This window comes from Danio rerio, chromosome 10, assembly GCF_052040795.2.
Source record: "Danio rerio strain M-AB ecotype USA chromosome 10, GRCz13ab, whole genome shotgun sequence".
Taxonomy (NCBI): domain Eukaryota; kingdom Metazoa; phylum Chordata; class Actinopteri; order Cypriniformes; family Danionidae; genus Danio; species Danio rerio.
The window spans coordinates 31,042,995-31,070,111 of NC_141030.1; the positions used below are offsets into that span (position 1 = coordinate 31,042,995).

Here is a 27,117-nt window from a genome sequence, read left to right on the forward strand (position 1 = left end):
ACAGTAAATAATACTTTACTACATATTTTTCAAGACATTTCTGTACAGCTTAAAGTGACATTCGAAAAAAAAATTAACTTAAGGGGCTAATAATTTTGTCCTTAAAATGGTGTTTAAAAAATTAATAACTGCTTTTATACTAGCCTAAATAAAACAAATACAACGTTCTCCAAAAGACAAAATATTATCAGACATGCTGTATATATATATAGAATACAGTTGAAATCAGAATTATTAGCCACCTTTGAATTTTTTTCTTTTTTATTATTTATTAAATATTAAATATTATTTAAGTATAATATTTAATGTACAACTTCTGTTTTTTTACTGATATGTTTATATAGGATTTTTAGTTCATTTAGTAGACAATGGTGGTAGAATGTTGCTGTTAATACATAATGTAATTATATTTTCAGATTTATTTATTTATTTATTTAATTTAAAAGCCTGTGCCATAGGAAATGCAATTATGACACCCCTTCCCATGCGGAACTCTTTTGGCACATTAAGTAGTGTGGACTTGCACTGTCATTGAGGTAAAAAGGGAGAGGGAAAAAGTCTCACTCTTATCATTCTTACGGTCAGAGAGTGATTTCTCCAGAGTGTCTTTTTTCATTTCCTGATTTGGGCCGGAGGAGAATAAAACGAGACAGTTTGTCTGTGGATGAATAGAGCTGACCCATTAATGTGACAAGTCGTCCTCCCTTACGGCTACTGAATGTATACTATCCTGGACCGGCTACTGCTACTGAATCCATTCCCACACATGCAAAAACATTGCAGATCTGTCGCTTATTGCTAACATAGCTCAACACGCCGGCGGTTTCGTAAACACATTTTAAGAGCTATTGACAGAAAGAGATCCCTCTGAAGTGTTTGCGAATGTGAAAGAGAGCGCTCTTGTTCCTTTGTTTACCTAATAAACCCTTCCATTGTTTTGACACATAATTAATCAAAGGCAAGAGAATGACATGACATTGTGAAAATCATTAGAGGAATAATGAGAAGCAGGAGCGCAGCGAGCAAAACAGCGATTAATGTCTTACAGCGCACATCTCTGCCATGCCGCAACAAAAGGCCTTTGAGTGACATCGCTAATTCGACTCGTCGTCATCAAACAACAACTGCTTTAAAAACAACAAATGAGAAACATTGAAAAAGAACGAACAAAACCACACTTTGTGTAATCGTGCTGATGTTCCGTAAATATGTGGTGCGATGCGTCTTGTAAAGCTTTTCATAGCCTCCATCACAGTTAGCCTAGAGCCTATTGTATTCAATTAAATCCACGTGTCTCAACAATAGCCTAATTTTGTTGTAATAGCACCATAAATCTGATTGATATAATAATTCAGTTCCACCAATTGAATGTCAACACCATCATGCGCTAAGTTTTAAATACGTCTGCAGGAATTGTTACACTTGGATATGTGTTAAATGTAACTTGTGAAGCTTGTAATGGCCCTTTTCGCATTTCGCACACCATTTAGTCATTCATAATTAATGCAGAGTTAATTAAGGCCTTCTCACAGTCATTAACGAGATGGTAATTCTAATTAAATAGAAACACACTTTTAAGTAGAGTCTAATATTGGATTCTCATTGATTCAAGTTTGATTAAAAAAGATTAAAGATCATTTTAGAAGCGCTATATGAGGTAATGTGGTATTAATAGTATTGATAATGGCAGAGCTGTGCGTTTTTTTTTCTTTATGTAGATTTTCACATCTGCATTTATTTTACCAGCAAGCAGGATATTTAAATGAATAACAAACACTAATTATTATTAATGAAAGGATACAATATTTATTATTTTCATTCCTTCTCTGATAATGTCTGATAATTGATGCCTCAGGCAGAATATCATTAACCACACATAAAACCCTGTCCTCAATCTTCCGTTTCAGCTGAAAATATGACACACTACTAAAGAAAGCCAGTATACATGTAGTAACTAGATTAAAGAATAAAAAATAATAATGATTGCATAGGATTTAGGGAGTAATAATTATATAAATCATCCAAAATGTTGAAAAAGAAGAAAACCTAATTAAATAAGCTTATAAAAAGGGCAGGTTCTTTTGTGGTGTGTGTACAACCCACTATAGAAGAGATAGCACATGATGGAATGATGGACAAATTTGTCAGTATAATGAACCACGACTGTAATCCCCTTTTGGATGCAGTCCAAGCTCAGGATTAATTCAGCTTAGGTGTTTTTACCAACAGTGATCAGATGACCAAAGTCATACTAGATGAATTATGCTGAATTGTAATAGCATTAATACTGTAGATACAGTATGGACTAGTGTTTATTTGTTGTTTGAAACGAGTTAAAGGTGACCAAGAATTTCCTTAATATTATTGCCTTTTTATATATGTTATTTATTTTATAATATGTAGAGTGAATGTGAATTTCCCTTTGGGATTAAAAAAAATCTAAACAAACAAATAATCAATACATATTGCTAATTGCTAAATGTAGTGTTTGCATTGGAGCAACAGAAACAGCTGATTGGTCAAACTTCAGTTTGAGATCTTTCAATTCAATCAGTTTAGCCAATGAACATTAGTTACAACACCAAAGAACACAGCTGAAATGCCAAACCACATCCATGGTGCCTAAAGCCCAGCTTTGGCACAAACAACAAACAAAACTGAAACTTACCTGGTTAGCTGGCTAAACCAGCTTCACAGTCAGGTGTTCTTGATTAAAACAAGCCGAAACACGACAAAAAACTCCACACAAATCTTGAGAGGGTCCTCATAGAGTGGCATTAAATGCTGCTTGGAAAAAAAAGTTATAGGATTGGTGATGTTGATGCTGTGTTTTATAGAAATGCTTGAATATTCTGGGAAGTCTGATCAATAGAAATTAGATCTGATGGGTATATGTATGGGTAGGGAAAATGAAAACTACAACTAAGACTATTGGTTAAAACACATTTTCGATAACTGAAAAAAAAAAAACCCATAAAATTAATCAACTAAAGCTAAATAAAGCTGGCAAAAAGTAATTCTGTTTTCAGAATTAAAAAAGCACTCATTCTTTGGCAGGAAACCTGATCTGTAGCTGCTTTATTTGTACCTGTAGATGGTGCCTTTACAGTCAAACACTTTACTCGAGTGCATGATTATATACAAAATTCACATTTTATATATAGACATTGCCAAAAACACGTAAACTAGGCATATTTACCACACATGAATTCAGATGTACAAGCATATAAGTGTCATGTGATAATTTATTCTAAAATCATGTTCGTGGCAATGAAAAGGCCACCATGAAAGTGAAATTACTGGACCTAATCTAAAACTAAACTGAAATGTACAGTCAATTATTATTGAAATAAACACAAATTTACAGTGAGACCGTGCTTTATTCAGACTGGATCCTTCTGATTGATTCTTACATGCAATTCATTGGCAATATAATAGATAAAAACATCAGCATTCAACCACCAAAATCATATAACTTTGGGCATATTATTTACGATAATAAAGCAGCTCTTTATTTTTTCATTCTATTTCGCTTCCCATTTGACAGCATGAACCAGCCATCATACTGCCGAGCTGGCCTTTATGCAGCATCACCATTGGACAAAAACAAATGCAGTAAAACGACATATGTAAATTTGCAGTAGTATGATGCAACAACTACCAATGGAAGATTCTTCACCTGCAATGTATGAAAAACTACTGAAAACTAACCACAGTGAATCAGTGACATTCGATGATGCAATCGCTTTTAAAAAGGGCTTTGAAGTTTTTTTTTTATATTATTATTTTGGAATATGTGAAACTATCCAAGCACTTTAAAGGAATACTCCACTTTAACAAAATATTCTCATTTTAAAACTCCCCCCAGTTGAATTTTACCATCTTTGAAGCTATTCAGCCGATCTCTGGGTCTGGTGGGAGCCCTTTTAACTTAGCTTAGCATAGAGCATTTAATCAGATTAGACCATTAGCATCTCACTACAAAATCGCCAAAGATTTTGATATCTTTCCTAATTAAAGCTTGACTCTGCTGTAGTTACATTGTGCACTAATAAAAGTTGCTATTTTCTATGTCAATATGGCTGGAAACTGTACTCTCATTCTGGCGTAATAATCAAGGAAATTTGCTGCTGTACCATGGCTGCAGCAGGCGCAATGATATTACACAACACCTGAAAATAGGTAACTTCCAAGCTGACTACTTGCTTGCACAAGGACCATGCTGGTCATGCAGCATAATACAGAATACAAAATGACACTAAAACATTATTGAAAGTCCTTAAATATGTTTGAGTGAGATGCTAATGGTCTAATCTGATTCAATGAATTATGTTAAGCTAAGCTAAAAATGCTCTCGTCAAACCTAGATCAGCTGAATGGATTCAAAACTCAACTATATACACTAGAGAAGTTGTAAAACAAGCATATTTTGATTAAGATTTCCCATATTAATTAAAAAAGAAACAAGAAACAATTTCAAATGGTCTTACCTTGTCTTCTTGGTCACTCTCACTGTCACACTGTAAGACAAAGACAAAGGTGACATTAGAACTGTGCTAGATGTGATGGAGCTAACCCCACCCCCACCCCCCACCCTGGTTTTAAATATAAAGTCATTATGAAGTGGAAATCTGATTTAGGCAGTCTCGCACTGCACAGCTCATCAGCAGAGTAATAAAAGTCTAAGCAGGAAAAGGCTGTTCTTATCTCACTCAGTGGCCAGGCCTCATTACATCTGCCTATTACCACCAGCAGGGCTTTTTTTTTTTTTTTTACCCAGACACCAACTAGAGTACGAGTCAAACTATCTTCACGTCTCATAGACCACAGACATACTGCAGCTAAATACATCTGTCACTCTGCAGCTGAATGCTTAAGCATGCTCTGTGTACACAGTCTGATTGTTTACATGCATTTGCAAGCAAATTCATTCCCGAAATCAATCAGAAAAAACAAATGAACTGATTATTTGTGTTAAAAATAGCATTCAGACTTTTCAGTTGTTGGCACTGAGGAGAGCAGGCTTTCTGATTAGTTGGGTTCTGAATCATATTCTGGCTGCATGCTTTTTTATTCAATAAAAATAATCAGTTTGATTTGATTTTGATTTATCAAGGGTAGCGTTTCAGATAATTTAAAACTTATTTTGAACTGCTCAATAATAGAACCAAAACATCTGTTTTTGATCAACTAAAATAAGCAAGTTCTTAGGAATCATTCTTGTTCTGAATCTGTTAACACTGATCACAATGTGTTTTGATTCACTAAAAATATATCATGATAGTCATTTGATTATAAATCGACTACACTGATCAAACTGTTTTTGATTCACTAAAATCAACCAGTTCATCAGAGTAGTTTGTTTTGTGTTAGGTTGTATGTTTCCGATTAAATAATATAAGCCAGTTCATTAGGAGTCTTTTTTTTTCAGAATCAGACTACATTGGTCAACTTATATGTATTCTTGATTCACTAAAAAAAACTAGCTTGTGTTCATCCGTGATACTGCTGTTTTTTTACACTACGTCTGATTCTGAATCACAAGATCATATGATTTTTGTGAATTTTTGTAGTGTGGCATGGTGGCTCAGTGTGTAGCACTGTCACCTCACAGCAAGAAGGTCCCAGCAGGGCCAGTTGGCATTTCTGTGAGGAGTTCGCAAGTTCTTACTGTGTTCTCATGTTTTTTTTTCCAGGTGCTCTGGTTTCCCCTACAGTCCAAAAACATGCAATATAAGTAAATTGGGTAAACAAAATTGGGCGTAGTGTGTGAAAGAGTGTATCGATGTTTCCATCACTGGGTTGCGGCCTGAGAAATATAAAATCATAAGTGGGAACAGTTAGCAGTTTAGTCTGCTGTAGTAACCCCTGATAAAAAAGCTGAAGCGACTAAGCTGAAGGTAAATTAATGAATGAATGATTTCTTCATTCATTCATTCATTTTCTTTTCGGTTTGTTCTTTATTATTCCGGGGTCACCACAGCAAAATGAACCGCCAACTTATCCAGCACATGTTTTACGCAGTGGATGCAACCCATCTCTGGGAAAAAAGTCCATACACACTCAATCACACTCATACACTACAGACAATTTACCCTTCCCAATTCACCTGTACGGCATGTCTTTATGCTGTGGGGGAAACCAGAGCATCCTGAGGAAACCCACACGAACGCGGGGAGAACATGCAAACTCCACACAGAAGTTCTAGAAGATATTTAATTTTACAAATGTGATTTACATTTTTATTTCTCTGATGTTGTGAACTTTATTTTACTAATGGGTAATTATCATATTCCTTGTTGTAAATGGAAAACATGTAGGCCCTCTTTTAGATGTTTTCTTTCTGAGGTAGGGAAAGTGTCTCAAAGCTTCAAATACTTCAGAAACCAAAATAAAATAACTGAAGCTCTATGTACTTCATTTTCAGAATATTTATTGTTATAGTGTTTTTTCCCTTTTTGGTAGTTCTTTTGTACTGCTCCTTGTTGCAGCTGTAACAAATTTAATTATTTTATTTATTTTAATGGTAAACATGCCTTGCAATGTTGATTGTTCCCTGTTTTGTGATGTAAACTTTTTACAACAATAAAAAAAATGAATTTTTGAATCTATTCAGCCAATCTCTGGGTCTGGTGGAACACTTTTAGCTTAGCTTTGCATAGATCAGTGAATCTGATTAGACCATTGGCATCTCGCTACAAATCCACTAAATATTTTTGATAATTTCCCAATTAAAGCTTAACCCTGCTGTAGTTTTATTGTGTACTAAGACTGACAAAAAATAAAAGTTGTTATATTTTAGGTCAAAATGGCTAGGTACTGTCTTAATAATACGCAATAACGTAATAATCAAAGAACTTTGCTGCAGTGCCATGGCTAGAGCAGGTGCAATGAAATTACGAAGCACTTAAAAATAGGTAACTGTGTTACATCCGACTGTGCTACGACCAACAGATCGCACTATTATGTTTTTCTCTTCTTTTTCATTCGTTTATAACCTGTTATAACCTGTAACACATTTTTATCTGTTTTTCAATCATTTTAAATTTGTTTTTATTTTTCTTAGACTTGTGTCTTTTATTTCTGTTTATGTAAAGCACTTTGAATTGAAACTGTGTATGAAATGTGCTTTATAAATAAACTTGCCTTGCTTTGCCTAACTTCCAACGTGACCCTTTGCTTGCACAAGGATATGCCAGAATGAATTTCTGTACTGGGACCGATTGGTCATGTTTTTTATTTTTATTTATTTATTTATTTATTTTTTACTATCAAAATCAGACTACACTGCTCTTTTTTTGTGCTTTTGATTCTGGTTCAGGTTGTTTCACTGTATGTTTTTGACTCACTAAAAAGTTGCCAAAACTGTCACCTTAAAAATATATAATACTGATCCTATCTCATATTAAAGGTAAATCCAAAAATAACAAAAATAAGAGCTTAATAATCAAAAAGAAAGAAAACCACAACCAAAACCAATATAAGAGAAACCCACATATGACAGCGGGGTCTCTGAGTAGAATAGACGAATAAAAAATTAATGAATGAATGCAAAATAATACAAAAACGCTGAATTTCAGCCTTTCTGTCCAATTTCAATTTCAAGGTCCACTTAATTCTTTATCTGCTAATTAGCTATGAGCACACAGATGACTTGGCTAGGAGAGATGCGTTTAGAGTTTGAGCTTGGACTCCCTAATGAAGGCCTGCTAAAGGAAGGCGGGGCTTGGGGCCTTCAGGGCCAATTACACCCAGCAGAGCTTAACCCTGTGGCAGGCACAGATGATTGACAGTTCTGGAAGCCGTATTCCTGCAAGGACTGTGAATGTGAGAGGAAGGGACAGAGTGAAGGGAAGTGAGGATTTTTTTTCTGGCACAAGCCTCTCCCTTCTGACCTGATACAGGGCCTGCTGAGCAGCATCCAATTTACAGCCCCAATCCAACGGGATTTGAGACATACGGGGCTCATGTATTATACATTACCAATAAACACACACATACCAGATGTTAATAACCTACTGCTCCTGTGTGTGCCAGCCTGCTAATAGTGTTAGAATTATAGTAAAATTGCTAGAATGCACAACCAGTATTGTATTAAGAGCAAAAATCAAGTAAACCTCCATTCCTTTTCTCAGATTTTTGACGAATTATTAAAGACAGACCTGTGATAAGAGTCGCTGAAGGTATTAGTCAATTGTTTTTGCTTTCGTTGAACTCATCTGTATGCATTTTCAACATCTATTTTAAAAACTATTGTCAAATATAGTGGATTTTGTGGAGGAAAACTACATTACCCATGCACAATATATCGTTTCAGCATCGATATCGTCACTCGCAATAGTCATATCAAAATTATACGCAATATTGAGTCTGAATTGTTATTTATGATTTTGAAAATCATGTAGGCACTAGAAATTGTACCATTTGTAACTTTAACAAATTAATAACAATAAATTTTATTGAATTGTTTCTAAAATTAAGACGATGCTGTATTATTTTACATTTTTTTATTCAGTTACTGTATACCTGAATACAGCTTGACTCCTTGGAAAACAATAAAACGCTGTTTATTTAATCGGTATCTTTTTCTTTATTAAATTTATCTATGCCTGTTTCTTTTATTTTATGCCAATGCACTCTCCTACAGAAACATTCCAATCAACCTAAAATTATGAATTCTTTCCAAATAGTTCAATACATCTCTTGATATTGTCTTAATATCGCATTATAGTGTATATCTCAGAATAAAGAAATGTCACAATGTTTGATTTTTCCAATATCGTGCAGCCCTATTACTCATGATGTTATACAGAAAGTTCTAGCAAAGACGTCTGAATGATATTTAGCTATGTACACTTTTTAAGATGCACAACAAGGTATGCTCTTCTATGCTCAAAATATCTTTAACATTTGCAATCAATCTGGCTTATACTGTTTATATATAACCAAAACATTATGTTTTACATTTCTCTTATCAGTGTCATTCATAAAACTTCATACGGTTGTAGTTCTTTCCTTCATTATAGCCATTAAGTCCACAGTTCTTGTTCAATTGTCTGATTTTCGTTTAATTTAATTCTATTAAATATGTATTGCTTTAAATAATCTTGTGATTCACCTCATACTCTAGTTCTTTGATTTAGTTCATAGCTTATAAAAATTAAACAGACTTCTATTTTAAAATCAATGGGAAAATTATTCACCTGCTTCGAATGTTATCACTCGATTGAATGGGTCTTATCAGCTGATAGATATGGGCCAGTAGGGGCCTTTTGCGCCAACTAGTAAGCTCAGAAGGCTGTTTTCATCCATCCACATGGTTAATTAGCTATACTTATAGAGAAGACTCCGTATCCAGATCTGTTTTTTTTTAAATTTAGGTTTAGGGTTGGGGGAGACAATAATAAAATAAAATTGATGAGAAATTTAATAAATAATATGAATAATTTCTATATTATTCTATATTATACTATATTATTCTATCTCATTCTATATTAATATATAATCTATAGCTGATAAACCATGTCAATGGATGATAGCAGCCTTCTGAGCCTACTAGTAGGTGCAGAAGGCCCCTACTGGCCCATATATATCAGCTGATAACCACTGATATCGTCCATTTTATCGAGTGATAACATTTAAATCGGCTCAATTGTTCGACAACCACAGTGTAAAAAATTATGCTGTCTTATTTTTCAGTTGAATCAAAAAACTTACTGTACATCAATCAGATTAAATGTAAATGTGATACTGTATATCAATCAGACTAAAAATATGAATGTATACTTTGTATAACCTAAAGAAATTAGTTTAAACCTGAACACAGAAAAAAAAAAAACATTTGTTTGTGTCGTATCACCTTATGTCTAATTATTGTTTTACTGGCCATGCACTAATGCACTGTATTATTTAGCATTTCAAACAAACACGCATGCATGCACGCACACACACACACACTTAAACATTCTAGGCCATAATGGTCGATTTAGCATGTATGACTGCATGAAACCTTTATAAAGGCCTGGGGGGTCAGGGTATATTCTGGCAAACCGTTTCCCAATCACGCTTTGCAATCGGCAAAGCAGAACGAAGCACACACCGTTTACCAATTCAGGATGGATAACTCGCAAAGCTAAACTTTCATGCGTGCTTTCTTAACATATCGCTATCAATCCGCATTGAAAGCAAGAGAATATAAACGTAAGAGGCGGGGCAAGGGTTTACGTTTTTCAAATTAAAATGTTTAAACGTATATGTAGGTACATCCGAATAAATAAATTGTGGGAATAATTGGGGAATTATTCGGTAATTGTGATATGGGAATTCAGAAACGTATTGTTTTTGAGTATGTGGCATATGAAAAAGATAAACCTTGGTTAAATCATGAATTATAGCTCTAAATTGATAAATAGGAAAGGTTCAAGTCATTGAGATCGTTGAAGTATATTTAAAAGTTAAAAAATAATTAATTAATATAGTATCATATATTTATGTAGTTATTTATTGTTTATTTTCTTAAAAATATAGACGCACACCGGCCACTTTATTAGGTACACCTTATTACATAGGTGTCAGTTAATTCTTTGAGGATAGGAGCTCTGCAGTTTTGCTTCAACCCTAATCAAACACAGCTGATCCAAATAATTAAGGTGATCAAGATTCTATTAAACACTTCGATTTACAATTACGATTACGAGTTGTGTTTGATAAGGGTTGGAGCTAAACTGTGGAGAGCTGCTACCCTCTAAGCATTTACTTTGACACCTATGTCTTACTAGTCTTCAAAACTGCCTTAATCTTTCGTGGCATAGATTCAACAAGGTACTGGAAATATTCCTCAGTGAATTTGATCCATATTGACATGATAGCTGTATGCAGTTGCTGCAGATTTTGTCGGCTGCACATCCATGCCAATCTCCCGTTCCACCACATATATAAATTTACTTTTTTTTTTCTTTGTAACTGCATGTGAGCATTATTATATTTAAGATGACTCAAACAGATATTCAATTTACAAGCCAGAATTTTAGCATTAATCACTTTAAACTCAATTTAGCCACTAGGTGGCAGCACAAGACCACTTATTGTGGATTGCTGCACTTGTAGGCTTGTTTTTCATTCTTAAAGTCACTAAAATTGAAGTGAAGACTGTTCTGAATTACATCTCGACATGGTCAATGTAATTACATTTAAAATAAAATTTAATCAAGCTTACAGCTTAATTTCTACATTATAATTTCCCAGTTATTACATTCCAGCATGTTTGTGTTTTAGTGTCATCCTAAATGATGAGACTTAAATAGCTTAAGTTTCCTAAAAGCTTTTAAAAGCTTATATATATATATATATATATATATATATATATATATATATATATATATATATATATATATATATATATATATGCGTTTATGTGTATATATGCTCTATATATGTTTATGTGTCTGTGTTCATTCATTCATTCATTTTCTTTTCGGCTTAGTCCCTTTATTAATCTGGGGACGCCACAGCAGAATGAACCGCCAACGTATCCATCACTGGGAAACATCCATACACATTCATTCACACACAAATACTAAGAATTTAGCCAACCCAATTCACCTGTACCACATGTTTGTGGACTTATGGGGGAAACCGGAGCACCCAGGGCAGAGGAATCTAAGCGAACACATGGAGAACATGCAAACTCCACACAGAAACACCAACTGACCCAGCCAGGACTCAAACCAGCAACCTTCTTGCTGTGAGGCAAACATGCTACCCACTGTGCCACCGTGCAGCCCATGTTTGTGTTCCAATTGATTAATATGACTTAACATAAAGTAACTAATAACTTATTATCTTCATTATAAATCTGTGATAGTTGAACAATATATATATTTACCAGGCAAAAAAATGGATTTGTACTGAATAAAACACTTTTCTTAGTGCATTTATAAATAGTTATAAATAGTTTTATTCTAAACACCAGTACATAAAGTAGAATAATCCACCTTTAAACTAAATGAGCAGCTTATTAAATATGTTAATCTAACTACCCAACGCATTTGACCGAAAAGAAAACCTTTGACCAATGGAAAAAACTATTGCCACGCCCCTACTGGAAAAAAACCTAACCAATGAAAAAACGATTACCACGCTCCCTCCTCCCTGATTTGATACCTCTCAGTCCCTTTCAAATTTCACACTTTTATTACATTATGCCTAAATTCAGTCGTTCAGTGCAATATTATATATTGTTAATACCTTTATAAGCTATTACATTTATATCTATCCCTATTAACATTTGTGCATAATGGCCTACATAAATTTAAATATTTCATTAATTCCTTCTTACTTGTTTATGTAAAAAAATGTCCTGCAAAATCAAGCACCATGTCTAGCACTTATAGTCTTTTTGTCTGCATTTTTCTCTCTTTTTAAAATATATTTTCATGACAAAACAGTAACAGGGAGAGTTATAACTCTTACATGTGAAATAAGAAAATGCAGGGGGAAAAAACAACAAAGAAAGAAAACAAACAACAAAAAAATTTTGGTATTAATAGGTTTGCATGAATCAAGCTTTGAACATCATCAATATATAAAAAGGCGAAAATGCGATTAAAGTGTATCCTTTAAAAGATTGTCACAATGCATTAAAAAATAGCACCGGTTTTCTTAAGCAACTATTACTCAAAAGTTATGTTTTCAAAAGAAGACAACAATTTTGAGGAGAAACGTGTCGCATTTGCACATTTAACAGCTTAATTCAACCCAAAATCTGTTAGTCACACCGCATTCAAAAAACAAATGTGGAGCTACAGATACTTCATCTACAAATCCACAAAACAAGCAAGTCACATCAAAATAACCATAACTATAAATAGATAAATTAACAGGATAGATTTTGTGCAAAATCTGTTTCAGTAGCACAAATTTATGTTTTTATTGTATGTTTTTATACAGAATGGTTATGTGCGTATGATATGTAATGTTTTTGGTTAAGATGGTGTGTGTAAATGGTACAGACGTATTTAAGCATACAAAAGGTAATATCTGTGTGTAAGAACACACCAAATACAAACAAATCTATGGATGGCAATTTTCAACAGTTTTTTTTTTTGTTTTTAATAAATTATAAATAATATTTTTTTCTCTATGACTTGTCAGATTTGTTGGACAACAAAACTTAACTATTTTATAGTGGACTATTTTATAACTATTTTCATGAAAGTTAACAATGTAAATAAGCTCAGAGATAAAACTTAACAATTGTACATGGGCTTCACAGGGAGCTTCAGCCGCATGATTTGTATGGGGTCCTTCCAGTTTTTACTTTACAGAAATTAGTTTACAGAAATAAAGAAAATAATTACTATACTAATACTGTTCAGTGCCATTTGTGTCCCTAGGGCATTATATGGTACAGAATAATTAAAAATTCAACAAGAAAAAATTTCTGATAAGATTATCTAATTTCAACAATAAGACCCGATTACAAGTGCTAAAATTAAATTAAATTTAAAATAATTACTCTAATTTCAGTGCAAGTGGCTGAATTGCCATGTCCCAGTTTATGTATGCTCAAGTTCAGTTAAAAGTATAATTTAGAAATCCGAATAAATACTATGCTTTTTATTGATTTTTTTATTGTCATATACTTCTCACCAAATGTTATAGTTTTTAATAAATTAAAATATTTTAATAAAATCTTTAAATTAATGTGTGTCCCTGAAATGGATGTCTCCGTTACTTTAATTGTAATCCACATAAAAAAATGCCCACTGATTGTTTCTCTAGTCACATGATTCTCAGGAATTCCCACAATTATGGAAATTGTCTTCAAGAAGCAGAGTTAGTCTCTCTCTTTTATCTTCTTTTATTTTAAGCATTTCAGAGTAGTTTTCTGTTGTGATAAAACATAACATGTCCACCCTGTTACCTATTTTCATATAAGGCAGGGGTGTCAAACTCAATTCCTGGAGGGCCGAAGCCCTGCACAGTTAAGTTCAAACCCTGCTCCAACACACTTACCTGTAGGTTTCAAACAAGCCTGAAGGACTCAATTAGTTTGATCAGGTGTGTTTAATTGGGGTTGGAACTAAACTGTGCAGAGCTGCGGCCCTGTTGGAACTGAGTTTGACACCTGTGATATAAGGGAAACATTTTCTTTTTTGTAATTTTGAGAAATACCGTTAATAAACATGTTTCAAATCTTCTTCAGATCATCATGTGCTAGCTCGTTGTTCACCATAATGGTAGTAATGCCTGAGTTTTGCAAAAAATGTCACTCCTGTTACTGTCCACACTGTTACTGTTTTGCTCATGGCTTAAACATGGTTTATAGATCAGTTTAAACCATGTGCATGATTTTTTCAGGGAACGGCACGCTTGTCGGCTACAGAAAAGCGGAAATGATACAGGGCACATCATGGTGCAAACCAAAATAAAATATTGATTTTAAAATAATAGTTTTATTTGCAATTTTCAGTATTTCACTATTTGTACTCTAATATCTGTATGAAAATGCTCTTTATATTTAATTTGGCTTTTTGGACAATTGATGTGATGTCTTAGATGTGACATTGAAAAATGTTGCTGTGTTTTCTTTGGATAATTCAGTAACCATCATTTTGTTATTGGTAATCGAATGTGAGTGTGGCAAACAAGTTGCCTATATAGTTCCTATTGTAAAGTTAACCCTGGTACTCCTCTCTCCACCCTGTTAATGATTATTATATATTATATATAATAGTTTTTTCATATTAATTCAATAAAATCAACATAAATTACACATTTTTCTGGTTACTTGTATCCAAAGAACTGACAAAATTAAATCACTTAAAAACAGGATTTAATTGCATTGCAATTTATTTTTATACTAAATGAAATACATTAAATTTACAATGTGTCATCATAGCAAGCTTTTTTAGATAACTCTTGTTTAGTAATAGCTTTTAAAAAATACTATTGTTGGTGTTCTAAGCTATAACAGGCATACACAGTGTAAAGTGAGGGACATTTTAGCCCTTGGAAAATGTAAATATTATAGTAACTATTTATTTTAAACACCTTTAAAAAGGTATGAGAATGTTCTGTAAAAGGGGAACATTTGGCCTGTGTTACATGTGAAAATTCTATGTAGTATCCTGAACTGGATCAGTATATTTTTTCTTATAGTTCAACATGTGCTCCTTCAACTGAAATTATAAAAATACCAGAAAATGTAAAAAAAATAAATAAATAAATAAATAAATCAGTGACAGTTACTACCCTGAAATGGCACTGAATAATAGGAATAACCCATAAATTTAAAAAACGATTAATTAATTTGATTAATAAAATTTCTTAATTCGTGCATTCAGTCTTCTCTGTCAAATTGCATTACATCCTTTTTTTAAATAAAACAGTTTCTTAATCTTGACAAAAGACTTCTGACTCTGTTCCCCCAAATTGTCATCTCTTGGTTGTACAAAAATAGAGGACTACTTGGATTAAAAATAGTCAGAGTATGAAGGTTACAATGAGTTATTTTATCTGAAGAAGGAATATTAGGTTATTTGTTCATCTTTATAACTATGACTGGTATTGTATTTAATTAAATTATTATTGACTACTGTTTTCTTAAAGTGCTACAATACTTGCAGATAATTGCTACTGTTTGCAATAGATTACGTTAGATGGCCCATAAGGAGCAAATATTTTAATCATTTATTGAATCATTTATTCGTTTTCAGCTTAGTCCCTTTATTAATCTGGGGTCGCCACAACGGAATTAACTGCCAACATATCCTTATGTTTTACGAAGCTGAGGTCCTTGCAGCCGCAACCCATCACTATATATATATATATTTAAATCACCTGTACAGCATGTTTTTTGACAGTAGGGGAAACTCAAGCACCCGGAGGAAACCCACACCAACACAAGGAAAACATGCAAGTTCCACATGGAAATGCCAACTGGCTCGGCTTTGAGGCGATTGTGCTACTCACTGCACCACCGTGATATATTTAAAATACTAAAAATAAAATATGTGCTGCTATTGTCACATCTTTTTACTAAAAGTAAATACCCTCTATTACTAGCCTACACTCAGTGTAGGCTTAAAAATATAGAATGGACGCAAATGCGCTGTACTTCACATTAACATTAGGCATATCTTTTTTTTTCATTTAAACGTACGCCCACTTTTAATTTGAAAAACGTAAACCCTTGCCCCGCCTCTTACGTTTATATTATCTTGCTTTCAATGCGGATTGATAGCGATATGTTAAAAAAGCACGCAGGAAAGTTTAGCTTTGCAAGTTATCCATCCTGAATTGGTAAACGGTGTGTGCTTCGTTCTGCTTTGCCGATTGCAAAGCGTGATTGGGAAACGGTTTGCCAGAATATACCCTGACCCTGGGGCTCCCCTCATTTGATGCAGCCAAGGTTCATGAAGAGTTAAAATAATGAGCAAAATGTTTTTTTTTCTTCTTCTTCCAGTGTGTTGTGATCCATAAAAAACACCGCCGGCATCTCTATCAGCGAGTCACTGCTCCCCGCGCCCGGCCTGCCGTTTTGATTGCGGAGATATGAGAGGAACGAAATGACTCGCCCTTGCTTGTGAAGCAAATGGAACGCGCTAATAGAACTCATCGCATTACCCAATGCAAAAGTGCCATAGCTCATTACGTCAGGATAAAAGGATATCATTGTAGACGGTGAACAGAATTGACTTTCTGCGCGGCGACTTGATGATTTAATCAACTGCTCTCTTTCGCTTCTCATCCGCGCGCCTGTCGCTAACACAGGTGCTGCTAAACCACACTCTCTCGCTAGCCAGCCAGTGGAGAAAAGGGAAGAAATTGCAGTCATTATTCTTTCTCTCTCTCTCTTCTTTTCTAAGAATGGAGGTATGCAAATTTCCATACTGGTGCTGCTGAGAGGAGAAATTGAGAGAAAAGGAGGGGTGCACCCAGATGGAAATACCTTTATAGTGGGAAAGTAAAAGTAACGGAACGGGAAAGATGAGAGCTGACAGGTAAGGGCAAGCAGCTTGTTTGTCCTTAACAGCGAGGAGCTGCACTTTTCAGGAATAAACCAAACAGACAAATAAGGTAAGATCTGCTGCATGCAAAGTGTATTAGAGCAGGGAGTGACAAAAAAGTACAAAAAAAGCACAAAAAAAGTCTTATGTTGCACATTTTAACATTAATTGTATCAGTCGAAATGTCGAAATGTCTTTTTTTATTATGCCAAATGCCTTAGAATACTAGTGAAGGAATTTTGTAAATATTATACTGTGTATATATATAAAAGTTCTATTGCTTACTTTTGATTAGTAATGTACATTGCTAAGCACTTAATTTAGACAACTTTAAAGGCAATTTTTCAACATTTAGATTGCAGCTTTTCAAATAGTTATTTTTCAACCAAATGTTGTCCTATACTAATAAATTGTATATTAATATATACATCATTATAGCCAATGGAAAGTTTGATCCAGATGATATATAAATCTTAATTTCCCAAAATTTACACTTATGATTTTGTGGTCCACGATTATACGGTATAAACTTTTATTCAATTATATCATTTGAAATCTACTGCATTAAATTAAATAATATTAAAGCTGTAATTATAGTTGATGAAGCAGAAAACATTTAAAGTAGAGGATACTGACGAGAGCTTTTATAATAATAATTTACAATAAATTAACATTAAATAATTTATATTTGTATTGTAATAGTTTACATCAGAATGTCTTGTCAGTATCCTTTACTGCCATGCGGTATTCTACCAGTAACAGCATTCAACCAGCCTCTACCCTTGTATATTACTCTGCCCATATACAGCAACAAGCAGAGGACACTTTATAGTTTGACAAATATTGCAGCTGTTGGACACCATAATGTACTTTTGAAGCTATTTTATTCGATAATGTAGCTGTTTAAATTGCAACTATGCAGTTTATTTATAAGGATAGAGCCTATTTCAAAATATTTATAATTTCTGAGCGGCCATATGCCTGTCATTAAGCAGACCAAAGATGTTGTCCATCCACAAGATGGCAACAGAGACCTCATAATAAGCCCTTAGAAGCTAAAACAGCGTTATTTCTAACTGCAGCTGATCAAATCATTATTAAACTGGTAAGTAATATTCTAAGTCAATCTCTCTCTTTTTTATGTAGTAGTGCTGTACAGTATATTATTGTAGTCTATTGAGTGTGAGATGGAATTTACATTTCAGGAATGTGTGTTGTGTGGGCAGAAAGAAAGAAGAAATGCCCGCATGTGTTTAGCGATCTTCCTTATCGCAAAGACAACAGCAATCAGGTAAGGACTGTCCTGCTTTTTTTTGGCGTTAATTATTGTGATGTTCCAATTGCAACACAGAAATACTGAAGACTGTAATAAACTGTAATATTAAAGACAGATATATCTGTAGACTAATGCCATTTCTACGCCATTCAGCCTTATAATCTTACAATGTCAGCAAAATCACCTGTTTTTTCATTACTTTACACATTACGCTAGAGAATCATTCAAACACTAGCTTTAAAGTGACGTTAGTGAATTAGTAACGGCTTCTGCTGTTTTGACATCAGCTGCAGATGTGAATGAATGGTGGAAGTACAGTAGTTCCTAATACAAAAGGGTTTTTAGACACTTTGTGTTTGATTTTCTTTTTATATACACGATTATGCCTTTTAACTGTTGTATATATGCAATATCAAACTCGTAGCTATGCGATGTGGCTGTATATATTGTCACTGGTAGGAAACTAGGGCACTTGGCCCCGGCACGCCTCCCACCATTGCTGATAGATAGCCTTATTGCACTGTGTGATATTGCTCATATATATATATATATATATATATATATATATATATATATATATATATATATATATATATAATGCACACACACACAAACAATGATACATTTATTAAATTACAGTAAGAATATAAAGCTATATTTATTGTTGACTGTAGCAGAAAACATCCATTTAAACAGATTGAAGTGAAGAAAACAACATGTAAAGGATGCTGACAAGAGTAAATGAAGAGATTGGCATAATGATGGTCAGTCCAACATATTTAATTCCTCTAAAACACTTGGTATTACAGTCATATTGGATGGATTAACTTAGGAATCCTTCTTAGCATTTTTTTGCATTTTTTTTCTAGCATGGTGTTAATTTCAAAGCCAAACACTTCGCCAATTGATCTTGGCTGTGGATCAATATAGCATGTTAAGCTTATTAAAACAGCCAATGGCCTCAGTGGAACAGCAGAGCCATCTGTTTTAGTTAAACACATACACACACTCCTCAGATAAAGCAGATGAGGAAGAGTAAGGAGCTCATCGGGCCTTTGGATGATACCAGTAGAGTACCTGATCCAGGATTCACATATCCTAAAAAAGTGAGGCATAAAAACGATGAAAAATGACTCATTGTGCACTTTCATTGGGTTTTCTCTTCCCAATTATTCCCAAAAGTGGAACTCCTAAAGTTCCTGCCTTCAAATGTTCTGCGGTTTGTCTAGTGGCTATATAAAAACGGACAAGCCTTTTTAATTTGCCGCCAACGTCTTGTTACAACACGAAATGTCAACACAGCACTCTTTAAATGGTTTCATGGCTTCTTGGAAGTCTCTAATTGGCTAGTTCCTCCCTAGCATTTAAAAGCATAACATCCACAACGGCAAACGTCCTCAACAACAAAAACAGCATTTACATGAAAATATCTTCCAGCTAAATACATTTCATTTCTTTTCTATTTGAAGTCAAATCCCATAGGCCTCGTGAGTACGTCTAACATCGGCAGACAATAAAGAAGCGAAAGCAATCATTTCCAGAGCTCTTTTTTTTACCATTGTCCGAGACTCCGAGCTAAACCAGACTCCTTGAAACGAAAAGCCACATCAAACTGCGCGACACGCTCTGGTGAAGGGCCAACACAATGAAAAATGTGTGGTTTCAATCCAGCACCGCCATGAGCCAAACACAGCAAACACTCCGAAAATATGCTTCAGAAAATATTCTTGCAAACTGCGCATGAAGAGATCTGCTCTTATTTAGCAGCCGATGATGTAAAACCGCAGTCAAAATGTCAAGTTAGGACGCAAAGTGTTGGACGTTTCATTTCATGGTCTATTTGCCGTTGTGTTGTAATTGGCGCTGTCGACGAACGCTGAAATTAATTGAGACTGATCTGAGCTTGATTACAGAGGCAGCAGGGGTCCGGAAGGTTGGGGATAGGTTGGTACGCTCTTTCTTTCCCTCCTCCTTCTCCTCTTTCCTTGACTATTTTCACCCTGCGCCTGTCGCTCTGCCTGCGGGCTGTGGTGGGTGGCAGTGGGGGACAGCTTGAAGAATGGCATCTATTGGCAGGGTCAGCTCTGACGGTGCCAATTTGATGCGCTGCCACGAAGAGCTCTGTGCCCCTCCTCCCTCCCTCCTCGTTCCCTCTCTCTCTCTCTCTGCCTCCCACTGAAAAAGCTGTGCGTCCTGATGGTTTTCTGATGCAAACCATGGCGCGGCAAAATGGTTTTTCCCCTCCTGCTGCCTGCTTCTCCATCTGCCACTGGGGCCGCAACGCCGCCGGCCGCCTGCCTGTCACAGCGTGCAGTGAAATTAGCCAGGGAGGAGGCGCTCGCTAGCGCTAATTACGTTTTAATCATTGGAAATGTGTTGGCAAATCAAGGCCTGGAGCTCCCACTCTGTGCTCTGCAGTAGGGGTGTGTGTGTGTGTGTGTTCAGAAAGATGGAGGGAAAGAGAAAGAGAGAGAGAGGAAGCAAAAACAGGCCTAGCCAGCGCTGAGCTGAGAGTCAGACGCTCTGAGGAGAAAATGGCGGCGTGCCTTGTGCTTTCTGCTGAGAGTGAAGCTTTGCATACTGTGGGCCGCAGAGAGACAAGATATTTTACGGAAGCTTTTGTGCTGTGTGACTGAATCCATCGCTTTGTTCAAGTCAAAAACCATCACCTTTTTCCAGAGCATGTGGTGCCATGCTGAGCCTGCGAATGTGAAGGTGACATTGTAAAAGGTATTAATAATAAAAGTGTGGAGATTCCTCCTAAACTGCCTACTGAACTTATTTATAAATGCAAACTGTGAAGCTGAAGTAATAAGAAGGAAGGGATTTCTCTCTCTAGCAGTACTCTTGTGACGATCGTGCAGTTATTATGTGCCCCAAAACTCACTCAGATGTGAAATTGTAAGCTTACGGCGAGGATGCAGGAATAGAGGGGCCTCATAAATTTGACAGAAGACTTTATTTCTAGATATATATGGCGTGATCTGTTGAACTCACCACTTCTCATAGTACCTGAATGAGGACATTGTATACCAGTAAATATAGGATCACATCAAATAAGAAACAAACCCAGATACATACATGCATGCATATACATTCATATATACAGTCAAGCCTGAAATTATTCATACCCCAGAGAAATTAGTTATACCCCAAAATTTTTCATACCCCTGGGGTATGATAATTTTGAGCTTGACAGTATATATATATATGTGTGTGTGTGTGTGTGTGTGTGTGTGTGTGTGTGTATAGGATATAGGATATACAGTTAGGCCCATAAATATTTAGACATTGACACAATTTGAACATTTTTTGCTCTGTAAACCAACACAATGAATTTAAAATGAAACAAACAATTTGTGCTTTAACTGCAGACTGTCAGCTTTAATTTGAGGGTATCCAAATCAGGTGAACGCTGTAAGAATTACAACATTTTGCATATGTACCTTCCATTTATTAAGGGTCCAAAAGTAATTTGACAAAAAATATCATAAATTAACTTTCAACTTTTAATACTTGTTTGCAAATCCTTTGCAGGCGATTGCAGCTTGAAGTCTAGAACGCATAGACATCACCAGACGCTGGGTTTCATCCCTGGTGACGCTCTGTCTTCAGTTCCAGCTTGTTCTTGGGGCATTTTTAAGAATGTTCCAATCAGTTGTTTTGGCCAGATTTGCTATCTCTCTGATGGATTTGTCTTGTTTTTTTTAGCCTAATGATGGCTTGCTTGACTGACAGTGACAGCTCTTAGGATCTCATCTTGAGAGTTGACATTAACATATTCCAAAAGCAAGTACCACACTTGAAATGCAAGTGCAAATGCAACCTTCTATCTGATCATTGAATTTGGGATAATGAAGGAATAACACACACCTGGACAAGGAACAGCTTAGAAGCCAATTGTCCAAATATATTTTGGACCCTTAACAAGTGGGAGGCACATATGCAAACTGTTGTAATTTCTACAGCGTTCACCTGATTTGGATGTAAATACCCCCAAACAAAGCTGTCAATCTGCAGTTAAAGCGCATGTTGTTTGTTTCCAAATCTATTGTGTTGGTGTATAGAGCCAACAATGTTAGAATTGTGTCAATGTCCAAATATTTGTGGACCTAAACTAATAACTAAGAACTATCTGAATAATATGAAAAAATGTATATATATAGTTATAATACAAATGTAATTCTCCAACAAAGCATTTAAAAAGCTATGAATAAACAGATATCTAAATAATGTAAGAAGCTCACAAACACACTATTTAAACCCACCAAACTGAACACAGAAGCCAATGCTGCTCTACACTATTTACTCAATTTTGAAGTAACTTGAAGTTCAAACGTCCAACCAAAGCTAATCCAGACAGAGCATAAATGCAGACATGGGAGGGTGATATAAAGTACATGCCTGCTAATCATCCACCCTGTGACCCCAACTATGCATTCCCCACAAACCTTTACCATTAAACTCCAGTGAAACCCAACCTCGCTCAGCAGAAAAAACTCATGTCAGGAGAAGGAAATGTATCTCGACACCTTTGACCGCTTTAAGGCCATTAAGAGTGCCAGGATCCAGACCTGATGACATTCAGAGACTAATTCACACAGCAACTGTGGGACGTCCAGCTCTTATCTAGAAGTAGGGCTGGATGGAGGAGCGGATGAACAAAAAGGAGGGAAATGTGACAGCTAGAAAGGCCAAAATACAGGAAAAACATCTCCTTCACAAGTCAAGTACTCTGCCTCTACCTTTCCTCTGCAGCCTGGGCTAATAACCTCCAGTCTAATCGCCCAGTCTCAGCCTTTCCCCCCCAAAAACACCTCACCAACATCTGCAAGCAATTTCCTCCCCAATGTGACACTTTCTCCAGATCATGAGCTCTGAATTGGAGGAGAGAGCAAATACTGGAGTTCTGTTGCAAAATTCTGCAGTTTAAGTCATCATAGAAGGGGTTTGAACACAAAAAGGGAATGTTGCAAATATCCCTCACGAAATTGGCAATTTTATGATGCACTGCACTGGATGAATAAAAAACAAATCAAGGAAATAGTTGGCTATGACTGCACTAAAATGTGGGGCTAAGGGATTAGTGGTAAATAAAGGATTATTTGAGTATAATTAATTTGAAAAAAAGGAGAAAATACACTTATTGTGTCTCTTTACTATTTTCCCAGCCTTTAAATTAATACTTAAATGGAAAAAAGTGAACATATTTTATGTAGAGTTATATAATGTTATTATTTAGTATCTTACAATATGTTTCTGTGTGGGGTTTCCATGTTCTCCCTGCGTTCGCGTGGGTTTTCTCCGGGTGCCCCGGTTTACCCAACAGTCCAAAGACATGCGGTACAGGTGAATTTGGTAGGCTAAATTGTCCATAGTGTGTGAGTGTGATTGAGTGTGTATGGATGTTTCCCAGAGATGGGTTGCAGTTGGAAGGGTACCGCTGCGTAAAACAAATGCTGGATAAGTTGGCGATTCATTCCGCTGTGGTGACCCCAGATTAATAATGGGACTAAGCTGAAAAGAAAATGAATGAATGAATGAATCTTAAAATATTAGTTCATTTTAAACAACATTTGAATTTCAGCCAATATTTTTTATGCTTATTACATTGCCTGTAGCTTACTGTAGCACCATGCAAACATTAAAATCTAGATATATACATTGTATTTTATTTTATAATACATAATTATAATATTGGTTCTAAATGGAATTTTAATAGCATTTATATTATTATTAATAATAGTAGTAGTAATAATAATAATAAAACTACTACTACTACTATTGCTAAAATAATAAAAATAAAAATAATATTAATATTAATAATAATAATAATTATTATTATTATTATTATCACTAATAATAATAATAATAATAATAAAAAAAATAATAATAATAATCAAAATAATGATAATAATAATAATCATAATAATAATAATAATTATTATTATTATTATTTTAATTCAAATCTAGATTAATATATTGTATTTTATTTTATTATGCATAATTATAATATCTTTTTGGTTTTAAATGGAATTATAATTGCATTTATATTATTATTAATAGTAGTAGTAGTAATAATAATAAAAGTACTACTACTACTAAAAGAATTACTATTAATATTATAGGGTTATTATAACAACAACAACTACAATAATAATGATAATCGTTTTTGAAAATAATACTGATAATAATAACAATAACAACAACAGCAATAACAACAGTAATAATAATAATAATAATTTATATTACTAACAATTGTTGATAATAATAAGTTATTATAAGTGTATATATTATCATATAATGTGATTATAATATAATAATAATTATATTAATAATTATGATGATGATGATGAATAATTATTAACCACTATTTTTATCATCACTTAATGAAACCTTAATACACCTAAAAAATAATTATCTTATTTCTGAAACCTTTAACTTTAGAGCATAACAACAAACTCGATCTAATAATTGATAGTATGATTTTAAAATCTATAAAAAATCATGCTATACATTATAATAATTGATCAAATTATAATACAGTGTCACCATTTAATTTTTTCTAAGAATATTTCTAACAAGACATTTGATTTTTATTTGATATATATTTACCCAATCATTATGTTTATGCTTACTAAAGTACTTTGTCTGTAGCTTAGCAACATGCTAACACCAAACCTATTCGAATCAATGGTAAGTTTTATCTTTGTGTCGCAGAGTTGCTGCTGCCTATGTAGGCTGCTCAAAAAATTCATGACAGAGAGCATTTTACTGCAGTCTTGCTGTTGCAGTATTTTTAAAATAGCACCTGTGTGAAGAAGAACACCCAATGACTCACAGCCAAGAAAAGAGTGATTGCAAAAAAATACTGGCATATAAGAAAAAAAAGAAGATAAGAAGCAGAATCTCAAGTATTAAGATCCATTCTTAGACATATATCAGCCACACACACTCGCTGTGATGCCGAGCCAAAAAAAGGGAAAAGGTTAGCGGGCATAAGAAATGTGTGTGTGTGTGTGTTCTGCCTGTATGCATGTATGTAAATGCGTCTGAGTATCTGGAGGGAACGTCTACCTTTAAAATAACTTGTCAGCTAAGCTGCTCGGGCTGACAGATGTGAGATGGCGCCCCGAGGTGGAGCTTGGCACAGACAGATGGTGCCACGGGGCAACGCGCTTAGCTGATCAACCAAGGGTGGCATTGTCACCCAGCCTGCCAGCCACAAGTGAGAGCAGGAGGAGAGGGGGAAACGCAGAGAGAGTGTGTGCGTCTGTGTGTGTGTGTGTCTGTGTGTGTGTGTGAAGAGGAGAAAAAAAAGAGATGCAAGATGAAATCATATGTCCCATAAACTCAGTATCATCAAAAAAAAAAAGTTTTATATTGCAAACTGAACAGAGTAAAATCAAACTGAATAAAACGCATTAATTATGATAAATTAAGGAAAAAAATATGTATTTATATATGTTTATAATTATTCATTTATTTTCCTTTGGCTTAGTCTCTGATTTATCAGGGGTCACCACAGCGGTATGAACTGCAAACTATTCTAGCATATGTTTTACACAGCAGACACACACACACACACACACACACACACGCACACACACACACACACACACACACACACACACACACACACACACACACACACACTACTGTCAATTTTGATTGTTCAATTCACCTATAGTGCATGTCTTTGGACTGTGGGGAAAACCGGAGCACCCACGCCAACAGGGGGAGAACATGCAAACTCCACACAGAAACGCCAACAGCAAAGACTTGAACAAGCAACCTTTTTAGTTGACAGTGCTAACCACTAAGTCGCTGTTTCGCCTGTTTATCCATTTATTTATTTTTGTTCAGTGCATTTATATGCACTACATTTGGGTATTTGAGACAGTTATAGTATTAAACATTTTAATAATTATTGTTGTTTTTATTATTATTATTTAAAAAAATTTTTTATTAAATTTTATTTTACTTAAAAAAAAAATTATAATTGCTTATTCCAGCCAATAAAATCTTTGATATGATGAGTGAAAATGGTTTAATTAATTAATTAATTTTTTTATTCATTTATTTATTTATTATTTGGAAACTATAGTAATTTTAATAAATTTAACTCATATTAACCAATCATTTTTCAAAAGTAGTATGTACAGGTAAATAGATAAAATACAAAATAAAATAAAAATAAAATAGAATGTCCACTTACAAATATTATAAATAAACATGCCTAAAATGTCTGTAAATATGCATCAGTAGACTTTAGAACAGAAAACATTTAATTTGACAAACAAAAATGGGACGGTCAAGGAAAAAAAATACTGAATTTTATACTTCATCAGCATTCATTAAACCACAAAAATTTTGTTCAGTAATACATTTTAAATTATTTAAAATGTAATTCATTGCATCACTATTCAAAACCTATTCCTTCATATACACTATCTGACAAAAGTGTTGTCGTCAGTCCCAGTTGTAAGAGCAACAAATAATAACTTAACTTTAAGTTGATCAGTTGAACTGCATCCCAATCATCACAAATACTAAAGAAGACCTACTGGAACCCGCATAGACTCAATATTGTAAAAGAAATCAGTCAAGTTTGATAAAGGAAAAATCATGGTTTTTGGGTTACATTTAGTATGGGCTTGTGCGAGAGTTCTGCAGAGTTGATGGCATCATCAACAACCTGAGGTATCAAGATATTTGTGCTGCCCGTTACATAACAAATCACAGGAAAGGGCAAATTCTCTTATTTTTATAATTATCTTATTTTATTTTGGTAAAATAAGCGTAATCTAGAGGCCTTTACCTCTCATA

General features: G+C 34.5%; 1 protein-coding gene across 28 annotated transcripts in view; it reads right to left on the reverse strand.

The window, feature by feature from the left end:
- The window catches only part of auts2a (activator of transcription and developmental regulator AUTS2 a), a 760,542-nt gene that overhangs the window by 188,321 nt on the left and 545,104 nt on the right, over nucleotides 1-27,117 (reverse strand). For all 28 annotated transcript variants that reach the window (XM_087270816.1, XM_087270820.1, XM_087270814.1 and 25 more), the window contains one exon: nucleotides 4,491-4,520. In XM_087270816.1, the coding sequence (XP_087126942.1) occupies nucleotides 4,491-4,520 (30 nt within the window). The remainder of the gene's footprint in view (nucleotides 1-4,490; nucleotides 4,521-27,117) is intronic.